Consider the following 25,714-nt stretch of genomic DNA (forward strand, 5'->3'; position numbering starts at 1 on the left):
CTTTTTAATTGCACCTTCTTCTGAATCTACAGAGAGCAAAAGTGGGAAGGTAAATATGTCTTTATAAAGAACTATTTGTTCAGTTTTTGTAGGGTTAACTCTTCCCAGCTAATACCTGTGTGGATTACAAGGGTTGCCTTGCCCATTTTTATGAATCTAATGAAAACATGAAGTTCTGTCAGTTGGCAAAAACTTTTAGTCTTTTGTGGGTTTGGAATTGGAAAGAACTTCTTTAAGGACACATTTGAGATTTCACAACTAAAAAGACTGCAGTACCCTCCTCCTAACCCGTAATAAGGCCTCCAAACAGATTTTGCACATATGTCTGTATATCCTTTAATATCTAAGCAGTGGTCATGCGAAGAGATGGGGAGAGCACACTGGTGAGATGAGCAAAGGTGAACGTTTATTTTAAACTGGCACAGAACTTCAGGTGGTTCCTTTCCGTTTTCCAGCTGGCCCATAACCACTCGCTGAACCAAGCGGGGAGGGCTTTCCCCACCACCCAGCACCGCTTTCTACCTGCCTGGGGATTGCTCTCCAGGCTCCTCAGGCATATGATTCCATGATTTCCTCCACATTCTGGGCATTTCGCAGAATCCCAGAATGGCCGAGGTTGGAGGGGACTTAGGGAGATCACCTAGTCCGACCCCCCCGTCAAGCAGGATCACCTAGAGCACATTGCGGATGGCATCCAGGCGGGGTTTGAATCTCCAGAGAAGGAGACCCCCCAGCCTCTGGGCAGCCTGTCCCAGCGCTCTGTCACCCTCACAGCACAGGAGTGTCCCCTCATATTCAGCCGGAACCTCCTGGGCTTCAGTTTGTGCCCGTTGCCTCTCGTCCTGTCGCTGGGCACGCCCGAAAAGAGACCGGCTCCATCCTCTCGACGCCCTCCCCTCAGATACTGACACATGTTAATGAGGTCTCCCCTCAGCGTTCTAACTTCCCCCATATTTGGGGCGTTTCCCCCCCCGTTTCAGCCGTTGCCCTCACAGAGCTCCGTCGCGCCTCTCTGTGACGCGCGGGGCCTCGCCCACAGGCTTCGAGCTACCGTTGGGAGCCGCGGGGACGCCCCGTGAGGAGCTGGGTCCGGCGGCCGCCCTCTGCCGCCCTCCGCAGCCCCGCTCCGCTCCCCTCAGCCCCGACCCCGCTCCCCTCAGCCCCGCGGGCTCCCGCGCTCCTCCCCGCGCCCCCCCCGTCACCGCCAGTTTCCCTCCCCGCGCGCACGCGCGCTGCGCGCGGCGGGACGTCAGGGGCGCGCCGTGCGTAACGGCGTCGGGCGTGTCCCAGGGTGCCCTGCGCGGGGCTGGCTCCTGCCCACAGTTGAGTTGGGCCCCGAGCGGAGCGGAGCGGAGCCCAGCAGGCGGGCCCCGGCCCGGTCCCGGCCCGCCGCGGTTCTGTCCCCGCTCCGAGCTCCGCCGCCGCCTCTTCTTCTTCCCCCCGCGCCTCGCGGGGAGCGAACATGCGACTCCGGCTCCCCGAAGAGGCCGCCGCCGCCGGCGAGTGAGGAGCCGCCGCCGCCCCGGCCCGGCCTGGCCCCGCCGCCCGCCCGCCCCGGCCGCAGCCGCCCCGCTTCGCCCAGGCAATGACAGCGGCTCCGGCCCCCTCCCCGCAGCAGATCAGGGACCGGCTGCTGCAGGCCATCGACCCGCAGAGCAACGTGAGTACGGCCCGGCCGGGCCCGGCGGCTCCCGAAGCCGGCAACGAGGAGACGGCGGGCGGCGGCCGCCCGGCCCGGGGCTCCCCCCGCCTCCGCCGCCGCCGCTCCCCGAGGGTCCCCCCGGGGCCGCTCCTCCGCAGCCTCCCGCCGGGCTCTTCCCGAGCACCGGAAGCCTCCGCTGCGGGCGGTAGCGGGGAGCTCCCCAGCGCCCTGCTCGCACCCGGGGGGGCTCCGGCTCTCGGCGGCGTCCCCCCCGTTCCCTTCCTCCTCCTCCACGGGAGCACCGGAGGGGCCCCCCAGCTCCCCACCGGGCCTCGGTCCGCCGCGTCCCGCCGCCTCCCGGTACCCCCGGGGCCGGCCGGAGGTACCCGGCCATGCGGCGTGCGGCCCGGCGGCCTCCCGACGCCAGGCCGCGGCTCGGCTGCGGCCTGCAGGGGGCTCTGGGCCGGGCTCCCGCAGCCGCCGGGACCTGCCGGGGGGCGCCCACCTGTTCCTCGGCCCCCCGCTGCCTCCAGCCGCAGTCACCAGGCCGGGGAGGCGGCCCCGGGTTTTGGGGGACACCCGGAGGGCCTTGACGATGGAGTCGGGGCTCTGGAGCTCCTCCAGCACCGGGCAGCCTCGGTCTTCGCTTTTATCCTTCCCTGCAGAGTGCTAATGAGCTTATCTGCTCCTTCTGGGATGTAGTGTAAGCACAGAAGTCGGCATGTGTTTCACCAGTAAGTGGCCTTCACGTATACGTTGCAGTTATCCGAAGCGTTATTTCCTCCTTTTAAGTTTTTTTTGGCGTTTTAAAGCAGTTCTCCGCTCAGGTGTTTATTACGGTGAGAGGGCTGCGGAGCCTGCAATCTGTCAGATTTCTGTAGTCTTAGATCAGCAGGCACCGCAGCAGGACGCGAAGGTGCGTTTGGCCTGGGCGTCTGCAGTTTGTCGTGGGGGCAGCCAGGGGTGCGTCAGGCTGAATGTGTGCGTGCGTGGTATTCCAGGAGGCTGGGTGTACAAAATGATATATTGGCTCTATTAAACTCCTACCTGCTTCTCTCTGAATAAGTGTTTTTTTGTAATAGATATATATCACAGTCTTGAAGTAGCTAATAAAGCTATTGCCATTTGGAAACGTTCTGGAGCGGCTTGTGCGCGACGTGAAAACGGAAGAAAAATCACCCAAAATCACCCTGACCTTGTAACTTCTTTAGTAATCCACTGTGATGCGCATTTGTCATGAGCGGCGATATCGCATGTTCGAGTAACAGTAATGAATTATCATGGTAATTGTGGGCTTTTAAATGTCAGAGTTGCTTGAGTTTGCAGTACTTTAACTCAGTTCTCACCAAAATGTCAGTTCATGAATTTTGTTTGCTCAGGGTTCTCTTCTCGTGGTTGCAGATTTTTTCACTTTGTGAGGCCAAGGGGCAACCCAGTTACATAAAATTCCAGCAGGTCTCTGGTTTCCCTTAACTTCGAAACTGCTGGCGGCACAGGTTACCCTACTTCTGGTGCTACTTTCTGAAACACTCTGGCTGCGTGCAGTTAAGCAGCTAGGAAGTGCATTTTGTGATGGATATGGTTCCTTTTCCCCCATACGTAAACCCTACATTCCGCTGTGAAAGTGCTTGCAGCTTGGTTGTGATGCGGGGGACCAGAAACAACCAGGCAGCTGTCTGCGGGGGAAGTTCAAGCATCAGCCCGCAGCTCTGCTGAGCTTCCTACAGGTCAGTAGCCCCATAAGCTTAGGAGTAATGTATGTTAAATTATAATTCTACATACTTGATACTTATCCAGGGCAATAATTAGCGGCGGAAAAATCAGCCCATTGTTCAGAAATGCCTGTAGGCAGGGGGCTGTCTTCCATTTTAACCTCTTCTTCGAATGAGAGCAGAGGTGGTGTGGAGATTCATTGTGCAGGCTTAGAGCTCAGATTTTTTTTTCTCCAAAGCACATACAATACATGGCAAACAGTAGCTAAAGCTGTCTGTCACACCATTTCTGTGAAGGGAAGAAAAATCTGACTTTTTGAACACGCTTAAAAGTAGATTTTGAATTCAGTCTGACCTGAGTCCCAGTGCAGGAGCATAAGGAGAGCTGTTCTGGTGTTTTCCCACAGGACGAAGTCACTGCAGGTATGAGCCGCGGCACTTCTTGGTGCTCATGGAAAATTGTGGCTACTTTCTTCTGGCTTTTAGAATCTTCTGTTAAAAGAAGTGGTTGCATTCAAACTTAGAGTATTCATTATTGTGATTGACTTCCTTGTTTACCAAGAAAGTGAAGCTTTGAGGCCTGGATTTCTTTCAGGATTTTCAATATAATTGTTGGTGTGAGCGTGCGTGTGTTTCTGGAGGAGGAGGGGTGAAAATTGCACGGATATTGACAAACGTGCGAAAACGCGGTCTGGTTTTGTGAGGGTGAGGAGGAGGTTACAGTTCTTTATAGCTTAAACTAATAGTACCCCACAATCAGTTTAAGCTTCCCTGATGTGTTTTCTACTACGAGCCCCTCCACCCATGTGGATATCCATTTCGGTGTGCCTCTAAAGGTCTTCGGAGTACATACAAATCTCAAATAAGTCTGAGGTCCTGCCTTAAGGGAAAAAAAAAATCCCTATCAGTGTTGTTGGACTGACCAAAATAATCTTCTCCCAAGTTTTCAGAACCTGCTTGCTTTGAGAAATCATCTTCCGTGCCAATTGTTCATCTTTAACTGCTGCATCAAGCCGTGCTGACTCAGGAGCGATGCTTTAATTGTACACAAGCACTTAGCACTTGAGACCTCTTCTAGTAATTGCTGCAGAATATATTTATAACTTAGTTTCGCGCACTTGGTTCACAATTTACATGGGTAACCTCAATTTCAAATGAGACCTATAAGAAATAAGCTATTTAAAAAAAAATTACATCATCTTGGAAGCCACCCGGGATGTCTGGTTTCGTGTCTTCGTTTATTCAGCCTTTTCGCATCAAAAAAACCATATGGGCAAACTACTTCTGCTGCATGGCTTAAACACTAAGTATCAACATCGATTTCCTTCCAAAGCTTGTGGGTTAGCGGGAACGCACCGCGACTTGTATCGGAGGAAAGAGGTTGGTGTTAGCACCCACACGATGTGATGTCCTTGCAGGAAAATCCTTTTCCTGGGAGAAACGCCAGCTGGAGAAGGGTCCGACACCTTACTGTGGCAGTTGGGTGAGGTCTTGTAGAGGAGATTTCCTTGGTTCTGGTAGGAACAACGCTTCCCTTCGGGTTCCTTGTGCGGAGAAACCACCACTTCCACCACGCAGAACACCTTTGCCTTGTTAAATTGTGCTCTGTGCTCTTCGGGGAATTTATTACCTGGTGTCAGGAATAATGAGATCGGTTCGGTTTTGCTCTGCGGGAAAGCCTGCCGCTTCCAACTGGCTCTTAGAATTGCGCTTGCAATTAAATGGTTCCTCGTCCTGAATATGTAGCAGTCTTCGCATGTTAAATATTAGACAATAATTTAATTATTTGCCATTAATACTGCTTTGTGATGCAAACCTAGCGTTGGTTTGAGTAACAACCCACTGGATGTTCACTGTGGGGATTGTGTTGGCTGTGAATCAGGCTGCCGTGTGTGCAGCACCTCAGCTGGCCTTGCTGCACAGACCTTCAGGAGATGTCCCTGATCTGAATTATTAAAAAGTAAACTGGTTTGTGTGCTGTATTAGGTTTAGTGTGTTGGCTCACGGTGATCTCCCAGTTGTCGCATGAGTTGCATAAAGATGCTCCCATGGCTGCTGCCGAAGTCTAGAAACCAAAGCCTCTATCATCAGCGATAAATACGCTTTCTAGAATTGACTTTAAAAAGGAGAGCTCCTTCCGGGAGAAGGTGCCAGACGTCGCTCTAATAATATAAATGTTGGGGGTGAAGGAAGGCAGTACTTCACTTCGGGATGGTCTTGGTAATTTCTCTAGATGCAGGGAAGTGCTGTGTGGGCGAAAGTAGACTAGGCATGGCTTTTGCTTTAGCTTTATCCTTTTCTGCGAGGCCCTTAATGAGCTTATCAGTTTTAAGGAAGCTGCGGTGTGCAAAGAGACTGGAACCTGTTGTGCCTCTCCCAACTTTTTGCTTCTTTATTGTAGCTCGTCCTGTTTCAAGGAGCAATCCCACATCTCCGTTTGTGCATCAAGGCAGCTGATTGTTTCAGGTGTGTGGGGAAACACGCAGGTGGTTGTGGTATTCCCTGATGTGTAGAGTCTGGAGTGGCGTTATCACATCAGTCCTGGGTTCCAGAGAAAGATTCGGTGTCGGCTGTAGTAAGTCCCAATGTATTTGGTCTCTTGATCATTTTAAACAACTATAAATGAGGTTTTTGATGCTCTGTATTGTCAACAGCTGAGTTCACTTAATGCGTTGGTTTGCGGGTGGAGATACTGTTGGCTTCTTGGCCTTGCCCTGCAGTTTTACTCCCCCATCCCTTTCCGAAGCAGCTTGCAAACTAATTAATTTTGTTTTCCTTTGTGCTTGGTGGAAGTATATTCCACCGGTGCCTGTGATGCTCACGTAGATACTGGGTTTAACTGGTCTGAGGTAGCGCTTGTCTGCGCAGCTCCCTGGCTGGTCCTGGGCAACTTGTCACTGGTGGCCGTACAGCCTGTGACTTCTGGAGAGGTTTTTTGGGGTGCTTAAAAGCTTTTCGTTTGCAGTTGTACCCATTGCAGCAGCGCTGTCACAAAGCTTGAGGCTGTTACGACAGAATCGGAGCGGAACAAAAGTCGCAGCGAGTTTGGGTTGAGGGGTCCAACACTGGGAATGCCCAAAATTGCCTTCCCGTGGTTAATTCCTTGAAACTCCACAGGTTGTGGTGATGATGGCAGTAGTCATTTGTTCTTAAACTGTAATTTGAATGTTTGTTTCGGCGGCAGTGACAATTTAAATAACACCCACTTCTTATTCCTGCTACGTACACCCCTTGTACGTGTGCTGGTGCAGGAGCGTGTGGTAGAATGAACTCGGGGATTGATCTGGGCTAAAAAAGGAAAAGGATCTCTTTTTTTTTTTCTTGGTAGTTTGTGATGTTGCTCAATTACCTGATGCAACTCGTGGTGCATTGTGAGTAGTCCTGGCCCAGGTGTGGCAGCAGGAATGGGTATTAAAGTGCTTAAATAGGTTCAGAGGCTACAGAGCGGTGCGCTGCTCGCTTCCTCGTGCTCCCCTGCTGCCTTAGCTTGGCTGGGGCTGCCGGGGAAGAGGCGGTGTTGCCGTAGGAGTTAACCGCGCCTGTTGGCGTGCTCTGAGATGAGAGCGGGTGCCTTATGGTCAAGTTTCAGTTGTGGAGTCTTTACGGGGTGGTTCGGAGGTGTCTGGAGTTGTTCCTGCCTTTTTGTTGCAATGTAGCAGCGCGGTGGCCAGGCACGTGGACCTGGGAGAAGTGCTGGGCAGCTTCTTGCTGGATGTCCAGGGGGAAGTTCCTGGGTGAGGGTTGCAACTGGAGAGTAAACCACTTTACAGCAGTGGCTAATGCTTCAAATAACCCAAAATTAAACTGTCTTGGCTTAAACTCGCACGCTTACAGAAGCTGGAGCTGCTAGCGGAGCTGTTCCCGGCAGCAGAGCGGCTCTGCTCCCCTTCCCCTTCCTCGCTTCCTGCTCCCTCCTCGGCTGGGGCAGCTGAAGGAGCCCACCTGGCCCCGCTCTGCCTGTTCAGGGCTCACCTGGAAGCCTGGTTCTGGCTCCTCGTGGCTCGGGAGAGGTGGTTTTGGCACAGAGGTTGGTGGGGACCGTGCAGCGAGGAGAGGTGAGGGTGGGGTGGTGGCAGCCCGGGGTGGTGCAAGCTCAGGCTGTTTAAATCCAAACAGCCAAGCTTCACAGCGAGCGCCTGTCTGCAGGTGCGGGCCTGTGATTTGGACACTGAAGTCACTCAGGGAAGATGTGTGGGGAGGGAAATGGCTGTAACACGTTTCTCTTTCTCTTGGTGGAACCATGGAGCATTTTACTGAACAGAAGAACCAACTTTCTGTAGGTAGGGTAAACATCTGGAATAATTTCTCCCAGTCACGGTGAAACAACGGCGTGGAAAAAGCAGCTGATGTGCAAGGTGTGCATCCTTCCAGGAGGAGAGGTGTGCTGAACCCAACTTCCCAGGCAGCAGGGAAGCTGAGGCTGCGGTTTCTCAAGCAGCTCTGACCGCGGGCATCTGCGTTCCCGCAGCCACCGATGCACCTGGGACCCCGGGGTGAGCCTTTTTGGGGCACTGGGTTGGTCCTGAAGGAACCTGGGTGAGTGGGGAGCCCCGGGACAGCTGAGCAGGGGGTTCCAGGGGTGCTGGAGCTGGTGGGAGGCCGCGGGGTGCAGCTGCAGTGGCTGGCAGCGCGAGCGGCTCCGGCTGCCAAGGCACTGCAGCCTGGCACTGCCGTGGGTGGGAGGGAGGGAAAATATTTGCTGTCACAAGCTCCCGAGTGGGCAGAGACCCAATTTGGGGCTTATAAAGCGTGAAGACCCTCAGCTTAGTCCATGTTTCTGAAGTCTGGGCTGGGGAGAGAAACTGGAATTTGTCAGTCCTCTGGTACCTTTTGTGGAACCAAGTTAAGGGTGAGCCTGGGTTAGGAGTGCATCAGGTGTGGGCTCTTGCATCTCTCCGGCGTTTTTGGTATCAGCTTTTGGCATAATGGTGCTGTCACTGACACCTTTGGCTCCTGATGGAAGCAGTGCCAGAACAACTGAAGTGCTTTCTCCCGGTACCCTGGGAGGGGAGATCCTCTTCCAGTTTCTTCAAGGAGCTGCCGTGAGTTTTCTTTTTTCAGGATAGGAAGAGGAGGAGTTGATTCTGCCTACTGGGGAAACAGGATACTGATTAAGAAGTACTTCTTCTAAGGCGTAGTTACTCTGCTATATTAGATTTAGAGTTAAAAATAAATATAATTAAAAAAAACCGAAACGGACATCTGTTTTGGCTGATAACTCTTTGCTGCTGCCCGTTCTGGCTGTTTTGTGCGTGGTGATAACTTCAAGTAAACTTTCTTCGGTCTGCGTAGCGCGTGGTATGGTGTGGCCCCACTTAGGTGCCTGGTCTGTAAAGAAATATTTAAGGTAAAGGCAAGTACATCACGTTCACCTTAATGTAATTGCAGGTTTGTTTATTCAGTATTCTAACAGCTAAATTATTTTTTTCTGCAGGTAATTCATGCTTTCAGTGTTTGGAAAAATATTTAAGTGCTAGCAAATTGCTTTAATTTGAGGTACAGTCTGCTGAACTTAACAGCACGGCAGTGTTTTCTGGGGCACGGCTTTCATGGGGCAGTGGTGCATGCTGAAGTGTGATTGTTAATATCAAAGTATACAATTTCCAGCGTGTCCAAACAGTCGGTGGTAGAAATTTCTATTGAGGGAGTCACTGGAAGGAAAACGTAATTAGTTCTGTTTGATTGAACAAGGTGGTTTTCAAACTTAGCTGTTAGGGAGGAGAGGAATTCTCTGAATCCTACATCCGAGCCTGTCTGGAGTAGTTAGGAACACGCTCAGCTGGGTGTGTTTTGAAACTTTGTGCTGTAAAGATGATTGCGCAGAGGTGGAAATCTTGTCTGAGACTGACAGCCAGCGCTTTTGCGGGGAGCTTCTTCCTCGCGTATTGTTCTCGTGATGCTCCGCGTGCTGATTTGCATGGTTATACTGTAGATCTTCACGTTTTTTTCAGGAGTGCAGCACTTGGGAAGGTGGAGGAACAGCAGCTTGTCCCAAGATGGTAACACACGTTCACAACTTGTCTGAGAGGAACGAGCTTCAGGGCTGTCTACAAACAGCTCCAAGTGTCTGTAACTTAAAGCTTGGAGCTGGTTAGCATAGTCAGTGTATAACATTCCTTGTGCTGTGTGCGTTGATTAGGTGGGAGGAAACATGGAATTTTTATATATTTAAGTACGTAAGTAACTGTCATGGATGTTCCAGAAAATGTCTACTTCAGTGAAATAGTTCATCCTTGGAGAAACTACACTTCCCTCAAGTAGAGCTGAGCATAGCGAGACTGCAGAGGATTCAAGAGGGGATGTTTCAGATGTATTTGAAAAGGTGAGGTGGTCATGATTTGTGTGCAAATAAGCACGCTAATTGAGAACGTGACTGTATCGTGAAAAATCTTGCCTCCACTGTCATGTATAATGAGTTTGTATATCAAAATGTGAGTGTATGTAGTATTTTCCCTGCTGGACTGTTTAAGACAAGCTATCAAGGAGCTTACTTCAGTGGGGCTTTCTTAGGTGGAAATCATGGAGGCTTCTGCTACTGGGTTGGAAATAACTAAACTTGCGTTGTGAGGGCCAGCTTCCAGCTTCTGAGTGGTGTTTGTTTAAGGACAGATAAAATGCTGATAGCAGAGCTGGGTCCTTCTGTCCCGTTAGGATCACACCGGGCGATTGGCCCCGGAGTGGCGCTGATCCTACAGCCAAGCAGCCCGCTGATTTGTGAGCTGGGAGATGAAAGGTTGTGTGCTGGAAGTATTTGGACATGAGTGATTGGCAGCAGCATTTCATCTAGGATTCGGTGAGCAATAATTTGAGGATAAATTGATTGCGCTTTTTTTGGCGTCTCCATAAAACCTCTCCATAGCGTGTGCTGACGTACGTTTGGTATTAGTAATTGCGGTTGAAAGGATAGTGACTTATTTCTCTCCAGACTTGGTATTTAAAACCTTCCCAGTTTGTAAGGGTATGTTTCTCAGATTTGTGAGCAAACACACCATGCTTAAAACCTCACAAGCAGTCGTGATCACATTGTGTGCCCTTCTAGCCAATGAATTAATAAATCCCACTGTGCAATGTATTCAACAGGCTCTTACCTTCGCCTCCCTCGTCATTTAAGGAATCATTTGAGAAGCTTCCTTGGCATTTTGAATAAAATTGGTCTGCTACATTTAAAAGTACTTTGATATGGTAATGGGGGATGTCTATCTAGCTCAGTGTCTGACTTTGCCCTTACGGTAACGCAGGTAGATAACGACGGGCAGCTTGGGTGAAGTGGAGAGCTGCTGGGTGCGCGGCACCTGACTTCTCCTTCCCAAATAACCACAGTCAAAGTACAGACTTCGGGCCAAGTGACTGCCTCGCTCCTCACCATGGAAGCGCCAAGAATATCCTAAATAAAAAGGAGTGTGTTTTAAGGCTGGATTTTCCGTATATTTTGTGGTATTCTGCCTGAATAGTCAACAAACTCCCATTTCTCTCGTGTTGAAGTAGGACCAGTTCCTGTGGCTTGAGTTGCACAGCAACCTAGTTGTATGGCTCTTTGAATTTTTCAATAATTTTGGACTCCAGCTCATGGATTATAATAAATAGTGACTACCAAGATTCATCTGGTTAAACTTTCTGTACAGGTGGAGAGAGAGGAAGAAGGGTTATCGTGCATGTGACAAAATTGTCATGGTTAGATGTCCTCAGGACCAGTGCGATGCTTGTTTGGGTTTCTTTAGGGCTCGTTTGTTAGTGCTGGGTTCTGTGGGTGTTATTTATTGTGCTGAAATGATCTGTAGTGATCACGCCCAGGTGGACACGTTACATTATTTTGTAATCGTTAGATGTGCAGCTCAACACCTGACGAGCCTGGTTCTGATAAGATACATGGTGTTGTTCCACAAAGGGTTAAATACATCTGTAGCTGGCCTCGTTGTGCTCTTTGGTATTTGCACCAGAAGGCACTGGATGCACAGGGCTGGGTCAAGCCAAACAGCTCTGTGGCTGTTACTGTTTCATTAAATCAGTTGCTTTGTTTTGGCAGGCCCCTGCCATTTCTGAGGTGTTGCTCAGGTGTTGGGATGTCGAGTGGCGAGTGTGGGGTGCTCGAAGTGGTGGCAATCGGCGGCCGGAGCGGTGCCGGGCTGACGTTGGCGCTGTGTCTGGCACAGCCAGGAGGCCCGCATGGTAGGACGAGCCGCGGGCCACGGGTGGTAGCGGGCTGCTGAATTTTGCAAGTCCTTTATAACACGGACTGCTTCGTCTAATTAATTAACATGCGTGCATCCTCTTGGGGAGACAGAACTCAGAATGCCAGCTGCGTGTCACGGGGGCGCAGGGCTGGAAGGGCCGTCTGGAGGCGACGTGGTCCATCGCCGCCTCTGAAGTAACGTCCCCTATGTAAAACAGTTCCTTCCAGGTTCGTCTTGTCTGTTCTTAAAGCTCTGTAGTGTCTATGGAAACTATTTGGGAGCTTGTTTGAGTACACTGGTAGTTCTCTGCTTGTTCCTCATATGTAATCAGGCGTTGTCTTGTTGCAAGCTAAGTCAGTGAGCATGAAAACAAGTGATCACCCTTTTCTTTATGGTGGCTATAATGCATAGGAAGGCTTCTTTCGAGCCTTGTGCGTCTCCTCCCTAGTTTTTTTCCAATACTCTGTGAGCTGAGTACTTAAACTCTTTCTCGTTAGCTGTGTTTTCAAAACCCCTTATCACTGCTCTCCTCTGAACTCCTCTTTGTATACATTCTTCTTGAACTGCGGCGCCTCGGGATGAACGTGCAATTCCAGCTGAATTTGATGCCTATACCGTTCCTTATCAGTACGGTGTGGGGGGAAAAACAAGACTAAAATATCTTGCCGTGCTATTGCTGTGGTAGATGCTGTTGACACTGTGTTCTGCCCTGCTGGCCCAATGGCAACCAGATGTGAGCTCTTCTTCCTCTGTTCCCATGCCTCTGTACCGCACGTGTACCTCCAGCTAATGGCATTTCGTGTGACCAACCTTCACTTCAGTCGCTAGGCTTTTCAAATCAGGTTCATAAACTTCTTCCTCCAAGAAGTTTTGCCGAGGTTCATGGTGTGGTGGTTTTGGGTGGGTTGTGGGGTGGATGGGTGCTTTTAATTTTTTTTGGTGGGGAGAGGGAAAGAAGTTGTTGAGGTGTCATGCTGCAGTGGGTCTTCTGCCTTCTGTATACAACTGAGGAGCAGGCACTAGGGTACAAGTCTTACGACGTTGTATGCAGGCTGCATAGTGCATGGTGAAGTTGACAGACAGTTATTCCTGTTTGTAGTAACACGAATGTCTTCCAATTATTGGTTAATAAACATGAATGGAGCGAAGTGTTAAAGTCCTGTCAGTTCTCTAGTTGCCTTCAAGACCTCCTCCTGTAGATAAAGATCTCTCGTGCCTCTGCTGATCTGTGACTCGATTGTTACGGGTGCGAGTCTTCTCAGTCTGTATCCTACTACTTCTTGTACCTTCTAATGACTCCACCAACGGGTTCTTCTTTCAGGGGATGGTTGCCCCTGCCTCGCCGTGTGCTGCCTGGAGGTGTCAGGGCCAGACCCAAGGGTCTCGTGTCCCCCTTGGAGTGGGTCACGGAGCCCAGGTGCTGGTGGCACACACTGGCTGCTCGGGGCTTGGCTCTAGGCTGCTCCGAAGGGCTGGGGCAAGTTCTCCTGCTGGCCAACTCCTCTCGATCCCTTGGCTGTCCCAGTACAATTTACTCACGTGCGTATGTACTGTCAGAAGGTAACAGGGCTAAAGTGTCTTGCTCGAGTGAAATACTTCAGGTCTGCTGATGTCTTTGCAGAGCGGTATCTTGCTGGAGCCTGACCTAACTCTCTTGTTTGATCCTGGCTTTGTAAAGTATGTATGGGGAGGAATCTGGATGATGTTACCTTCCCATTAAATAAAAGCTGAGAACAAATAAAATGTATGCAGACTTTTAAAATCTTTCAATTATGCTTGGAAATGTTAAACCCAGAGGTCAGGATAAGTTCTTGCCGTACTTCTGTGACTGCTCTTGGTAGCTAAGGAGTATTTCTCGTTGCTGTTTTGCGGTACGCATTTCTGATCAGTTTTCAAAGCGTGGACTCCCAGTGAATTTCTCTTGTAGAAGATGCTCTCAGGGGATGTCATCAACCCAAAAATGCATAAATCATCTATTCATGTTCAGTATTTAGCAAAGCATATCTTTAATAGGAAGCACACCTCCACCTTTAACAATACCTTTTGTATACCAGGGAATACTTGAACTCTGTTTATGCAAACTAACTTTCAAACACTTTCGGTAATTATGAACAAAGTAGTGCATGGTCATCTTTTTGGTATGTCATTTCTGTGAATAGTATCTCCTGTACCCTATCTTTAGACAACGCCATGCCACGTTGGGGGTAGGGGAAACTGTTAATAGATCAGTTGCAAGGGAACTGATCTAAATACCAGCAGATTGTAACCTGAATTCTGACTTTGTGTGTTTGGTCTGTATCTTTGAATAAATGGCATTTTAGTTTGCTGTTCGTGTTATGTATTGCTGATGTCTGATATCTGATGCATCCTATATGAAGTGCTAAATAAACACTGTGCTACTGTATTTCCATCGCAGCGCTTAAATAAAGCCTACTGTGACTAGCAGCTCTCTTTCTTCTTACTCCTTATTCCATATTTTGGATTATAATGCAATCAAATAGCTTTTACACATATACACTGCTGTGAGCAAAGTTTGGTATTGATTAGAGACCCCAGTCTGGGGTAGGAATTGGTGCTTAGATGTAAGTAAGAGCTACACTGCTCTGGAGAAAGCGAGCGTGAGTGGAGGGCATCCCTCATGGTGCTGCTGCCACACCTGCATTCAGATCGGTTCTGCCTTCCTGGCAATTTTAGCAGTATTGACCTTGGATCTAGGATTTTCTCTAATGTTATCCAGCCTAAAGATTTACATGACCCGTGGATATGACAGTTCTTGTAACTCCCAATAAAATGCTGCTGTCCTAGGGGCATGGGGAAGACAAAAATGGTACAAATGCCCCCATGAACCTCTGGGTAGACCATGCTGCATTTTTAATATTAATTGCAAACAGAAAACAACAACTTGGTGGTAGAGATCTGGATTCACATCAGTATCAAAGACAGATCTGTTGGGTCTTCCATTGTAGGTCCACTTCTCTTGCTTGTTTTTGTAAGAATTTCTGTGATATTTGTTAAACAAAGCGCTTTCTTTGAACTTTCTTTGAAGCTAGCAAACTACTGAGTAGTGATAGCATGTCCTGAAGAACTAAATTGTAGTATAATGTCAAATACCTTCTCTCAAAGCCAGTATCTTCTGATGTGTTTGTGTAGTCTGTTCAAAATACTTACAATGGAGTCAGATTATTGATTATTACAACCTGTGACTTCAGGAGGATAACAGCATTATACTTTGTTTAGAAAAGTTTCGTTGATTAGACTCAAGGTGTTGTAAGCCAGGTTTAAATACCTTTTAGAAACTTCTGAAGGTACTAACGTGACCGTGTGGATGATGATGCTGTGTCAAGGGATGCCTTTTAGTGCTGAAATTATTTGCATGAAGTTCAAATAACAAAGAAGAACCTTTCTGTCCAGAATCCGGTAGGACAGAAATCTGTGTTAGCAGCTTCACGGCAATTTTTTTTATAATTTTGTGCTTAGCTCTTGGGCTTTCCTGCCCTAGGGAAACACCCAGTCCTCCTGCCCCAGACCCTCATCTGTGCTGCTCAGATCTGGTTTGTCATCTACCGTGGTCCGGTCATGCAAAAATCTTCAGAAGCATCCTCGCAAAACCTTAAAAACTGATTTCAGCTGGGGTCGAATGACGACGGTCGAGTGTTTCTGTGGCAGTTCTTCCTTGGGCAGCAGCGGGGCGAGAGCGCCTGCGGGGCCGCGGTGCTGGGGGAGAGTGGAGTCGCTGAGCTGGCGCTCGCCCCGTGCTGGGCTGCTCGGTGCAGGAGGAAGAGAACCGACCCGCAGCAGCTGAGCCTGGTGCGAAACAAACCCCCAGCAGGCTGCTTGCTCTCCCTGGCCCTTCTGCAGCCCCGGCACGTGGAAGCGGTGACGCCAGCTCGTGCGCAGCCGCTTGCTTTGCTGCTGCCTGTAAAGCTGCCCAGGAAGGAGGCGGCAGGGAGCAGCTGCGTGCTGAGCACACCAAACCCAAAAAAACTTCTTAGCCCTTTAAACCACCATGTAGCGCCTACCCTGAAGTCAGTTACTGAATTGCTCTCGATGTAGAAAAGCGAAAACAGGATTAAGATAGCAATTAAAGAAGAGAAATTGAGCTGTTTGATCTTTTCCACGGAGTTCAGAACCCCGTTCTTTTGTCTGAGGCTGTAGTAAAAACATTTACTGCTGAACTTGGAAAAGATGTGAGATCCCAGTAGTGAGCTCCGGAGTATGGCTGAATGACTTCAGGAGGCTTGCATGGAATAAATAAGATTTGTTTTCTGTGACTGTCATTAGGGTTGGCTGGAAAGGATTATTGTAGATGACTCGAAGCAGATGTTCTCCGGTAAAATTTGGAGTGAATCAGTCTGTGTGCCAGTCGGTCTTCACACCATGGGAGCAGCATGGGAAGAATTGAAGTGCAGTGTGAATTCTTCTCGGTTGTTTTCTGCGAGGTCCTGAATACGAACGAGGTCCTGGGGCTGTTTCGTGGTACTTCTTGTTTTGGGGTGGTTGTAGTGGGTTGCAGCATAAGTAGACAAAGGCAAAAAGAAACTAAAATGATGTGCAAGTTTGAGACACCGAGTTATGCAATTGTGCTCTTACACAGTGTCCGAGGAGAAGTTGCCAAACTCCCTTGTCCCACTGTGCTGTATGGTACTTCGCCTATCCGCTGCGTAGCCAAGAAGCATTTCTAATAGCAGCTTGCATTAATAAATGATCGTTGCTGCTGCTGCTCAAAATAGGACGTCCTGGTAGGTTCTATAACTTTGTTTTCATGTCAGTTATGTGACAATATATGATTTTTATGCAGCCAGTAACAGATGGTTTAAGGTAAAGACCCTGCTGTGCGATACTGATGTACTGCTGTTATTGAAATAGGTGCCTTCGTCTTGAAAAGAAGATACTTGAGGCCTTTTGGAGAGGTCATCTTGTTTTCATCATAGTGTTTAACTATACCACAAGAGATTTCACAGTCTGTATTATTTTGAAACAGGTAAAAATGATTTTTATGATAAACTTTTTTGCCAGTTTGGATAAAGCGTTTCAAGATAAGAGCACAAAACTACTGGAGAAGGGTGGAGAAGCTGTTGAACCTGCCTGAATTATTTTTTTTTAAGAGAACCAGGCTTCCCTGAAGGTCAGAAGAAGGAAAAATGGGAGAAGCTACTTGCAGTTCAAGTGTTTGTGCTCCTTGCAGCCATGGCTTCAGTGCGGCCGGGTGCTTGCGATGGCCCACGAGTGCGTGAAGAGTCTGACGCCGGTGTCTTGCGCTCTGCTAGGAGCTGAGCGATCAGCACAGACCCGGTGGTGTAAGGCTGCTTTTGCTCTCCTAATTGGTACCATGCCTCTGTCAGAGGAAGGGAGTGCAGCAACAACCTAGCAGCTATCACTTTTGGTACAGACCTGGCCTCTGGGAGGTGATTTAGCATTTGGGGGCAGCCATATGCGTGTCTTTAGGTATTTTAAAACAAAGGCAAAGCTGTTGCTGGAAATTCCCTGACCAGTTTCATCTTTCTGTAGGTGTGTGTATATATATGAGCATATCGCTTTCCCCATCTTGACCTTCTGATAGGCTAATGATCCTTTTTTGCCATCAGTTTGTCATTTAGGTAATGAATATTTGGGGATTACCAGTAACTGCAAAAATAATTGTACCGGTTATTGATGTGTGCAATAAACAGCAATTTCTTGTGCCTAGGTAACTCTTAGTGTAACACGTGTTGAGAGGGAGAGTATCATGTTTTGCAAGTCTAAAAATGTTTGTCTGGAAACTCCCAGAATTAAACATTAGCTATTCTGAGCGCTCCGGAGCTAGAAACTTTGGAGGAAGAAAAAGGGGGGGCTATGTATTACTTAAACTGTGGTGCTAAATCCTCCTTCCTGGGCAGTGAGGGATGCAAGGATCAAGACATGAAGAAAGTCAATGCACTGAAGTAAAATACTAAATACCAAAATACATTGAAATTGGTGCTTTAAAACGTAAGCCTGCCTCAGATGGTAGGGCTTTACCTGTCTGCAGAGGCATGGCAATTCAGCAAAGAAAGAATCATGACAACTTAATTCATCTTTAGTCTGAAAAAGATTTTATAACTTGAGTTACGATCACTCCAAACCTATATAGACTTAAAAAATAAATTTGATAAGTTACTGTAAAAACCAGGCAAATTGTTTCATTGCAGCTTTATCTGAGTATCATCAACCTTAAGCAGTCCTGCTTTTGTTTGTGACTTTATAAAAGGGCAGAAATGAGTTGGAAAAAGCAGAGTCTTGAAAACTTGTGTTCTTCTTAACATGAAGAACCTCGCGGTGGTGTGGGGAGAGCAGGGCTGCCTGCCTGTGCTCGGGTAAGACGTGGGGTTAACGTGGGATCCCTGCACAGGTCCTGGCTGCGTGATTTTCCTCGGCTGCAGTTCGTGTCCAGTTGAGTCACAAATGCAGTTAAGCAATAAACGAGGCTCAGTGATTCAAGTTTTCCTTCGCTTATCTTTTAAATCCATCTACAAAGGTGAATTAGAAATTCCAGTTTTCAGTGCTGTTAGTATCAGGTCATGGAAATCTGGATCCCTGTGTAGCCTGAGTGTTCTCAGAGGAGTTATTAAAATCGCACTCGTGTTTAACATCCACAGATCATGGCAGCTGCCTTTGGGAGGGACTTGCGCATACAGAAATGTTGCAGCGAAGCCCATCAGAAAGAAGATCTGATACCCTCTTTGTAAAGTGAATTTCTGAAGTAGCTCCTCAGTGTCACATAGCAGGAAGTGTAATTCCAGAATGCTGACACTTTTTAAGGTGGCTGCTCGGGAGCCGGGGCTGGATCCCACGCCTGGTTTGTCTGGTGCTGGGCGACTGGCTGAGGACACCTACTGGGCACTGAGCTTGCTTCAGCTGGTTTGAAACTTCGAGTGCTTTGTACCTGGGCTTTTAGATGCTTGGCGTAGCTACAGGAAGCACCGGTATTTTGAGCAAAATTAGTCAGCGGTGACTTGTGTAAATCTAAAGCAGTGCCTAAAAGAATAAATGCTGCGTTTCTGATTTCACTGGTTACTTTTCTTTGTTCACTTGGCATTTATGTTTCCAGTTAGGACAATTAACTAATACCTGAACTCGGGTCTCAGAACTTTGCTAATTTGCACGCTGGTTTTACTGCTAATATTTCATTTAGTTTTATGTAAGTGTGTGTTTGTTACAGTTCCTTCAGCTTCCAACTAGGTCAGTAAAGTGTCCTTGTCCCTATTCTTTGAACGATCAGCTCCCTAAAGCCAGACAGTGTGATAGCAATTTTGTGATTAATGTTTCCAGCAATTATAAAGTGGAAGGTCTTACAGTACATTTGATAACTAAGACATGTACGTGGAACATGAAGTGACTCTTTCTTCCTTGTTGCAGATCCATAACATGGTGGCAGTGCTGGAAGTGATCTCCAGCCTGGAGAAATATCCCATTACCAAAGAGGCACTTGAGGTATGTCACCATCTGAATGTCACTTGGTTTTCTTGTGTGCATAAAAGGACTTTCTCAACCTGTCTCATTTCCATAAGAGCTTTCTTTGAAACAATAGATCGATTGCAAAGGATTCACAATTAGGATATTATTTTGTCCCTCTCATGCTTCTTTTGACATCTCAATGTGTACACAGTGGTTCTTTCTGGATTCAGATCAGTGTTCTGGGCAGCCTGGTTCCTATTTGTATAAGGCACTACATTAATCGTTACTTGCTACTTGTTAATCCTTCACATTCATCATCACTCTTCTTGTTGAGCTACTGATCACCTTTTTAGTTGTTTGGTGACAAAGCAATGAATCTGAAATCGGAAAGGAACGTTCTGTAAAATTAATCTTAAATTTAGTCCAGCATGTTTCAATGCCTGAATCTCTGTGGTGAGATTAGATGTATTAAAAGTTGAAGTATCAGCTGGGGTAGTGACTGCAGTGTCTCCGGTCACTTTTAAATACAGAGCCCAAAGATGCTTCTATGGCTAAATCATAGAAAGGTTTTCAATCTTTATCGTGAAATTGCTTTTAACTACTGTTTTTTATAACCTGTGACTGTTTTCCCCAGACTCAGGTAGCTATAAGATGGTTTGAGGTGATATCTGATGCTGTAAGTAGTCAGTACTACAGGATCAGCTGTTAGTGAGTACTGAACACAATGCCAATGCAAATGATTACTGTGAAACGTGAATTGTGATATTCAGAAATACAGTTACTGTGTGATAATCGTTGTGAGCCTTAGATGGTAAGTGCTAAGTGCTGTCCATGCTGCCACATGGGAGACAAATCTCAGAATGAACAAATCTCAAAACAGATGAGATTCTGAGGCATAGCAGTACAGAAAGCATTGTGTTGTGCCAGGGGTTTACCTTTGCATTCATAAAGGACCAAATGCTATGGAAATGCATTCCATGTGGGAATCACCCAGCTATTCTGTAAATCGTAGGTGCAATACCAAGATGATTTTTTTCCAGTTGGAGACGTTGAAACCTGTCTAGATTTTTGTCAACTCTAGTTGCATTTCGACATATGTATCACATGCTGCATATTTCTCACAAAATCCAGTCTGTCTTCCTTTGAAGTGCTGCTCTTAAGTAATCTGACTTGTGGAATTCTTTGTTTCCAAGTGTGCTTTGCACACAAACACTTCACTTCTTTCCCATTACAGAACCGTGTTGGGGCATCATAGAAAAGTCTCTTTAAGTTGGTCTTCAGTACCCTTTCAAGCTACTAGGAGTGAAGGGGGAGGACATGAAGGAAGAAGACAGGACATAAATCACACCTTGGCAGTCAGATCTGTGAAATGGAGATTTGTGTTTTCAGTGTTACTGTGACAGGCAAAGATTCTGGATTTTCTCCTCATGTCTCTCTCTGCAGGTCTCAGTTTCATTGTAATAAATGAACCTTTTCTGCCTTGGGTACTGCAGTTCCACTCAAATCTGAGCTTTCACCTATACTCTCAAGATTCCTGCTGATTAAAAATTCCTTTCTGATGTTTTTCACAGCTAGTGGCTCTGGTGCTTTAGCCAGGGGAGGAAGAAAGGATGGCTTAAAACGCACAGTAGGTTTCGTTCTGTGTGGCAGAATGCTGGACCAAGTGGGCTAATCCTTCCAAAAAGGCTAATTCAGCTCTTAAACCTTAATTGTTTTATACTAGGTATTTCTTAGGGTAAGCATTAAAAAGCAGAAACTTACTTAGAAAATGGAGTTAGAATTTTGTTTAGAATGATACATGTTTGTAAAAGAACTTCTATTTTTTTCTAGGAAACAAGACTTGGGAGGCTTATCAATGAGGTGAGGAAGAAGACGTCCAATGAGGAACTTGCCAAACGTGCCAAGAAATTGTTGCGAAATTGGCAAAAGTTGATAGAACCTGTAACCCAGAATGAACCAGTGCCAAGAGGGTTGCCGAATCCACCTGGATCAGCAAATGGTGGTGCTCACAACTGCAAACCAGAAGCACCGCTTCCTGCCGTGGCTGGATCAAAGCCAATCAGTGAATTGAAAAGCAGGAATGACATACAGAAACTAAATTCTCCAAAACCAGAGAAATTGGGAAATCGGAAAAGGAAAGGTGAACACAGGGATGGGCATCAGGGCCCTCCTCCCCCAAAAGTCTCCAAAGCTAGTCATGAAGTATTACAAAACTCTTCACCCCCTCCAACGAATGGAATTGGAGGTAGTCCTGAAAATTTTCCTAGTCCTGTAGATGTAAATCTACACGCAGGGCCTGAAAGCAGCAGGACAGAACTCAGTGAAAATGATAAACACAATAAGATTCCAGTAAATGCTGTAAAACCTCACACCAGTTCTCCGGGACTTGTAAAACCTTCAAGCACTTCCTCGTTATTAAAGACTGCAGTGCTTCAGCAGCATGATAAATCAGAAGAAACCACAGGACCGCACCAACCTAAGAGTCCTCGCTGTTCCTCGTTTAGCCCTAGAAATGTCAGGCATGATACTTTTGCTCGGCAGCATACTACGTACTCACCAAAGGATTCGATGCCTAGTCCATCTCAAAGGTCTCAGTTCTTAGATACTGCACAGGTGCCATCACCGCCACCATCCTTGATGCAACCATCAACACCTCCCATGCCAGCAAAAAGACTGGAGTTCCCTCAGCAATCAGTAACTGAGGTATCTCAGCACTGGCAGGAGCAACAGGTACCTTCTGAAAGCCAGCACAGGCATACAGCAGGGACGCTTCAACAGCACACGTCTCCCAGCTGCAAAACCAGCTCCCATCCTGGGGAATCTCTCACGCCACACATGGGCTTTTCACAGGACGCTTCAAAAATGGACAGTGATGATGCTGCTTCAGGTTCAGATAGTAAAAAGAAGAAAAGGTACCGACCTAGAGACTATACAGTCAACTTGGACGGGCACGTGACAGAAGGGGGTGTGAAACCTGTGAGATTAAAAGAGAGAAAACTCACTTTTGATCCCATGACAGGACAGATAAAACCTTTAACACAGAAAGATCCTTTGCAGGTAGAAATCCCTGCACTTACTGAACAGCACAGGACAGAAACGGAAAAGCAGGAGCAAAAACCTAACCTGCAAAGCCCTTTTGAACAAACGAACTGGAAAGAATTATCCAGAAATGAAATAATTCAGTCATATTTAAACAGACAGAGTAGCTTGCTGTCTTCATCAGGAGTACAGACTCCAGGAGCTCACTACTTCATGTCTGAATATTTAAAGCAGGAGGAAAGCACTAGAAAAGAGGCTAGAAAGACTCATGTTCTAGCTCCTAACAGCAAACCTACAGACTTGCCTGGGGTCACAAGGGAGGTCACAAGTGATGATCTCAACAGAATACGTGAACATAACTGGCCAGGCGTGAACGGTTGTTATGATACACAGGGTAACTGGTATGATTGGACACAGTGCATATCTTTAGATCCACACGGGGATGACGGTAGATTGAACATCCTGCCTTATGTCTGCCTAGACTGAGTTCAGTTTTGCTAAAATGCTTTTACATCTGCAGTTAGCAAAAATGGCAGACGCTATGCCACTTAAACACGGAGAAAGCCTCCTGTCCTGGACAAACAGGCCCAACGAGCAGAGGGTGAGAGGGAGCTGGGTATTGACAGCTCTTTCCTTTAAATTCTCCTTTTGTGAAATGCTGCTACCAGTTTACTAACAATTGCAAAGGAAGGCATACGAAGGTTGATAAACTGAGTTCAAAACTCTATAGCGAGCCAGCTATAAAAAAGTGTTAGTCCCCAAGAAGTGAAGATGATTTCCAGCACTTTCTGAATGCCGGAATCTTATTACAGGCAGGTACAGAGAAAATTTGTGGAAGTTACCTTAACAAAATATGCATCTATTTATTTGACTTGATTTGGGTTTTTATTTGGCAGTGAGATATTCGAGAGACAATGTGCAAAAACTGTAGTTTTATTTGTATCACATCTCTGAACATGATTGCATTTTTAAAGTCATGTGGTACGGAGATTGGGTTTTAAACAGCAGGTGTTGCACTGCAGGCTGGGCGACCAGCTTCAGCTCAACATTCCATAGGCATCCACATATTTTAGTCTGGTTTCAGTTTAAATCCAGTCTCTGAGAAATGCTGCAAAAACTAGATGTTTAACGATATTTTTGATCCCACCACCACCAGCCAAATATTTTTCCTCCTTTTCCCTTCCTGCAAACTTCTAGGAAAAAAAAAAAAATCACCTTTTCTAGAATCTAAATGTAATGAGGGTGCTACGAGTTTGTAACTGTACTGTGAGAGGGAAAAAGGAAGCCTGTTTGTATGCTGGAAATATACTTGTTACCATTCCTTTAGATATTGTTTGCCTTATGGATATCCATCATAAACGCAATTTGCAAAAACAAAGAGCCTTAGTGAATGTACAGTAACTAGACTTCTGTGTTCTTGGGATGCAGAAGGGAGCAACTTTGCTATTTGGTCCTTTAAGTGGACACATTGTGATATAAATGTGGAAATAAAAAAAATTTGCACAAAGCAGTTTGTGAATTATTTATACTGAACTAATTTATTTTTAGAAGTTTGCTCAATTCAAACTAACTGAGAATCCATTGGAGCAGTGTTGCGAAGCTGAATCCCATCTGACAGTGTCGAAAGCAGCTGGCTGTTAGGGATATATAAGATGTCTTCCAAGTATATTGGTGGTATTCAGTCGCACAGGTTGGATTTTTTTAAACTCTGGTTGCATCCAGGGTTTAGAGACTGATAACCCAATTACCGTTAACGTACCTCAAAGTCTAAAAAGATCGTAGTTCCTCTTTTCTGAGTAATTTTGTAATATATTATTCCTAATTGTTAAAAAATGGTTTCTAAAGCAGCCTAATTCAGTATAGAAAGCTAAGAATTTTTATTAACTGTAATTGCTTTAACATTTGGGACTAGTTGTTTTCTACAGTCCCTGGTACTGGGCTTCTGTCCAGGGGAAAAGGGGAGGGGACACAATACCAAAAATGTTTCTAGGTTTAGTGATGTTAACTCATTTGTGCTGGATCTCACCTCTGTGGAAGAGCCTTGGCAACAGTAGTTCTGCTGCCTTTGAAAGCAAAGTCAAGCTCTTCGATGTCAAATCATGATCTTAAAAAGGTATTCATCACCAGGTATGCATTAGGTGGATCATTCCATGGAATACAACTGAAAACGTTTGGTTTATTTTGAAGTCATTCTTGTTAAAACCTACTGCTTTTGTGATTTGACCGGTATTGAAATGTGTGGGTGTCTCAGAAACATTACTGATGTCTGTTTGCTTCCATTTCTTTAATCTGAGGTCTGGGTGAAATCTCCTAACCTGAAAAACTGGTTACCAAAAAATGTTTCCAAGTATATTTTCAGTTTACTTCCATTTTATCCTTCTACAGTTGATGAGGTCAGGCAGTGTGTTGTAGAGTTGCAGAAAGTTATCTTGCAACTCAGAAAGGTAGATTTGATGGTAGAGGCCTAAAAAGATGGTCATTTTGCAAAATGCTTATTTTGTTTTATATTTAAAAAGAAAAATGTTGTACATCTTACTCTACTCCCCTCCCCAGACCCTTCTCCCTCTTTCCTTGAATGGTCTTATTTAGGAACAGGGTCTGTGCTCTTTTGAGGCCTTTGAATATGGGGCAAATTTCAGGAAATAACAAAGCACACTTTATAAAAAAAAAAAAATAAAAAAATCTTTTTTTCTGTTGCTTACATTTCTGCTGCAACCGATGGTCCACAAGGGCCATGCTCAGTCAAGTGATGCCGTAAGTTCATCACTGCTCTCAAATTACTTACGGCTCTCGGCAGCAAACTGACCATGCTGATGCTCACTTTGCTTGAGGGAGCTTCAGGTATTGGACCCAGCCCTTTCCCTAGTGGTACAAAATCGCTAGAGAAATTCACTCACAATGCAAGCTTTAAATCTTGTTACATACCTAGTTTGTTTCTGCTGTAAGGGTCAACTCACTTGGATATAATCCAGGGCGAGATGAGGCTTGACAATCTTTATTTCAGCATGCTAGTATAACCAGTTCTGTGAGCTCCAAAAAAATGTGAATAAGTTTACAAGGTGATTTTTTTGTCAATTTTGTAAACAAGTTCAAATGAAGTTTACCATGTGCGTATCTGCTGTGTACTCTCATTTTTGCATGAACTCAGTTTCTCTGCTACTGGATTCTCCGACCTGCTTTACAGGCTTTATTCTTCTAGTCCTAAAATCTTAAATTAATAAGACTGTCATCTCTTTTCAGTGAATGACGTGAAATGGCTCATCCCCCAATCTTTTGGGAATCGCCATTCCCTAAAGTGCATGTTTTTAGAGGTACATTAACAGTGTAGAAATGTCTTTTGGAGGAGTGCATGGATGACATGGGGTGTAGAACCCCCTCCTGCTTGACAGGTACTCATCTCTCTTTTAATATACCCACCATTACACCTTCCTTGAGTTACTTTTAAAGCTCCCGTGCCTCTGAGGACGTGACTTTCCCTCAGTCACAGCCCTGCCTTTCCCTCAGTCACAGCACACTCACAGCGCCCTGCCCGCACTTCTGCATTCCCCAGGCGCTTTCCAGCACCGCCTGCGGCCCTGCCACCCCCCCTCACGCCACGAAACACCTCAGAGAACACAACCGGGGCCGTTTTTTGTCCTCCCCTCTCCTCTCCCGGGCTACTTCAACCCGAGCCGAGCGGGCTGAGGGGGGTTACGGGAGGCGCCGCGCGGCCCCTGCCGGCTCCCGTAGGCGCTGAG

The 25,714-nt window shown here is 46.7% G+C and overlaps 1 protein-coding gene across 1 annotated transcript; it reads left to right on the plus strand.

The window, feature by feature from the left end:
* Positions 1–1,288: 1,288 nt before the first annotated feature.
* On the plus strand, positions 1,289–25,088 carry MED26 (mediator complex subunit 26). The gene is made up of 3 exons (XM_040537441.1): positions 1,289–1,660; positions 18,900–18,974; positions 20,769–25,088. The coding sequence occupies exons 1-3, from the start codon at positions 1,586–1,588 to the stop codon at positions 22,461–22,463; spliced, it is 1,845 nt and encodes a 614-aa protein (XP_040393375.1). The 5' UTR covers positions 1,289–1,585; the 3' UTR covers positions 22,464–25,088.
* Positions 25,089–25,714: the final 626 nt, after the last annotated feature.

Source organism: Cygnus olor, chromosome 26 (genome assembly GCF_009769625.2).
Source record: "Cygnus olor isolate bCygOlo1 chromosome 26, bCygOlo1.pri.v2, whole genome shotgun sequence".
Classification (NCBI taxonomy): Eukaryota; Metazoa; Chordata; class Aves; order Anseriformes; family Anatidae; genus Cygnus; species Cygnus olor.

Bases quoted from the DNA above. Each gene is read 5' to 3' on its own strand.
- MED26 (XM_040537441.1), top strand. From the start codon at position 1,586: ATGACAGCGGCTCCGGCCCCCTCCCCGCAGCAGATCAGGGACCGGCTG. The intron at 1,661-18,899 runs GTGAGTACGGCC...TCCTTGTTGCAG, and splicing joins CCATCGACCCGCAGAGCAAC to ATCCATAACATGGTGGCAGT. The intron at 18,975-20,768 runs GTATGTCACCAT...ATTTTTTTCTAG, and splicing joins TTACCAAAGAGGCACTTGAG to GAAACAAGACTTGGGAGGCT.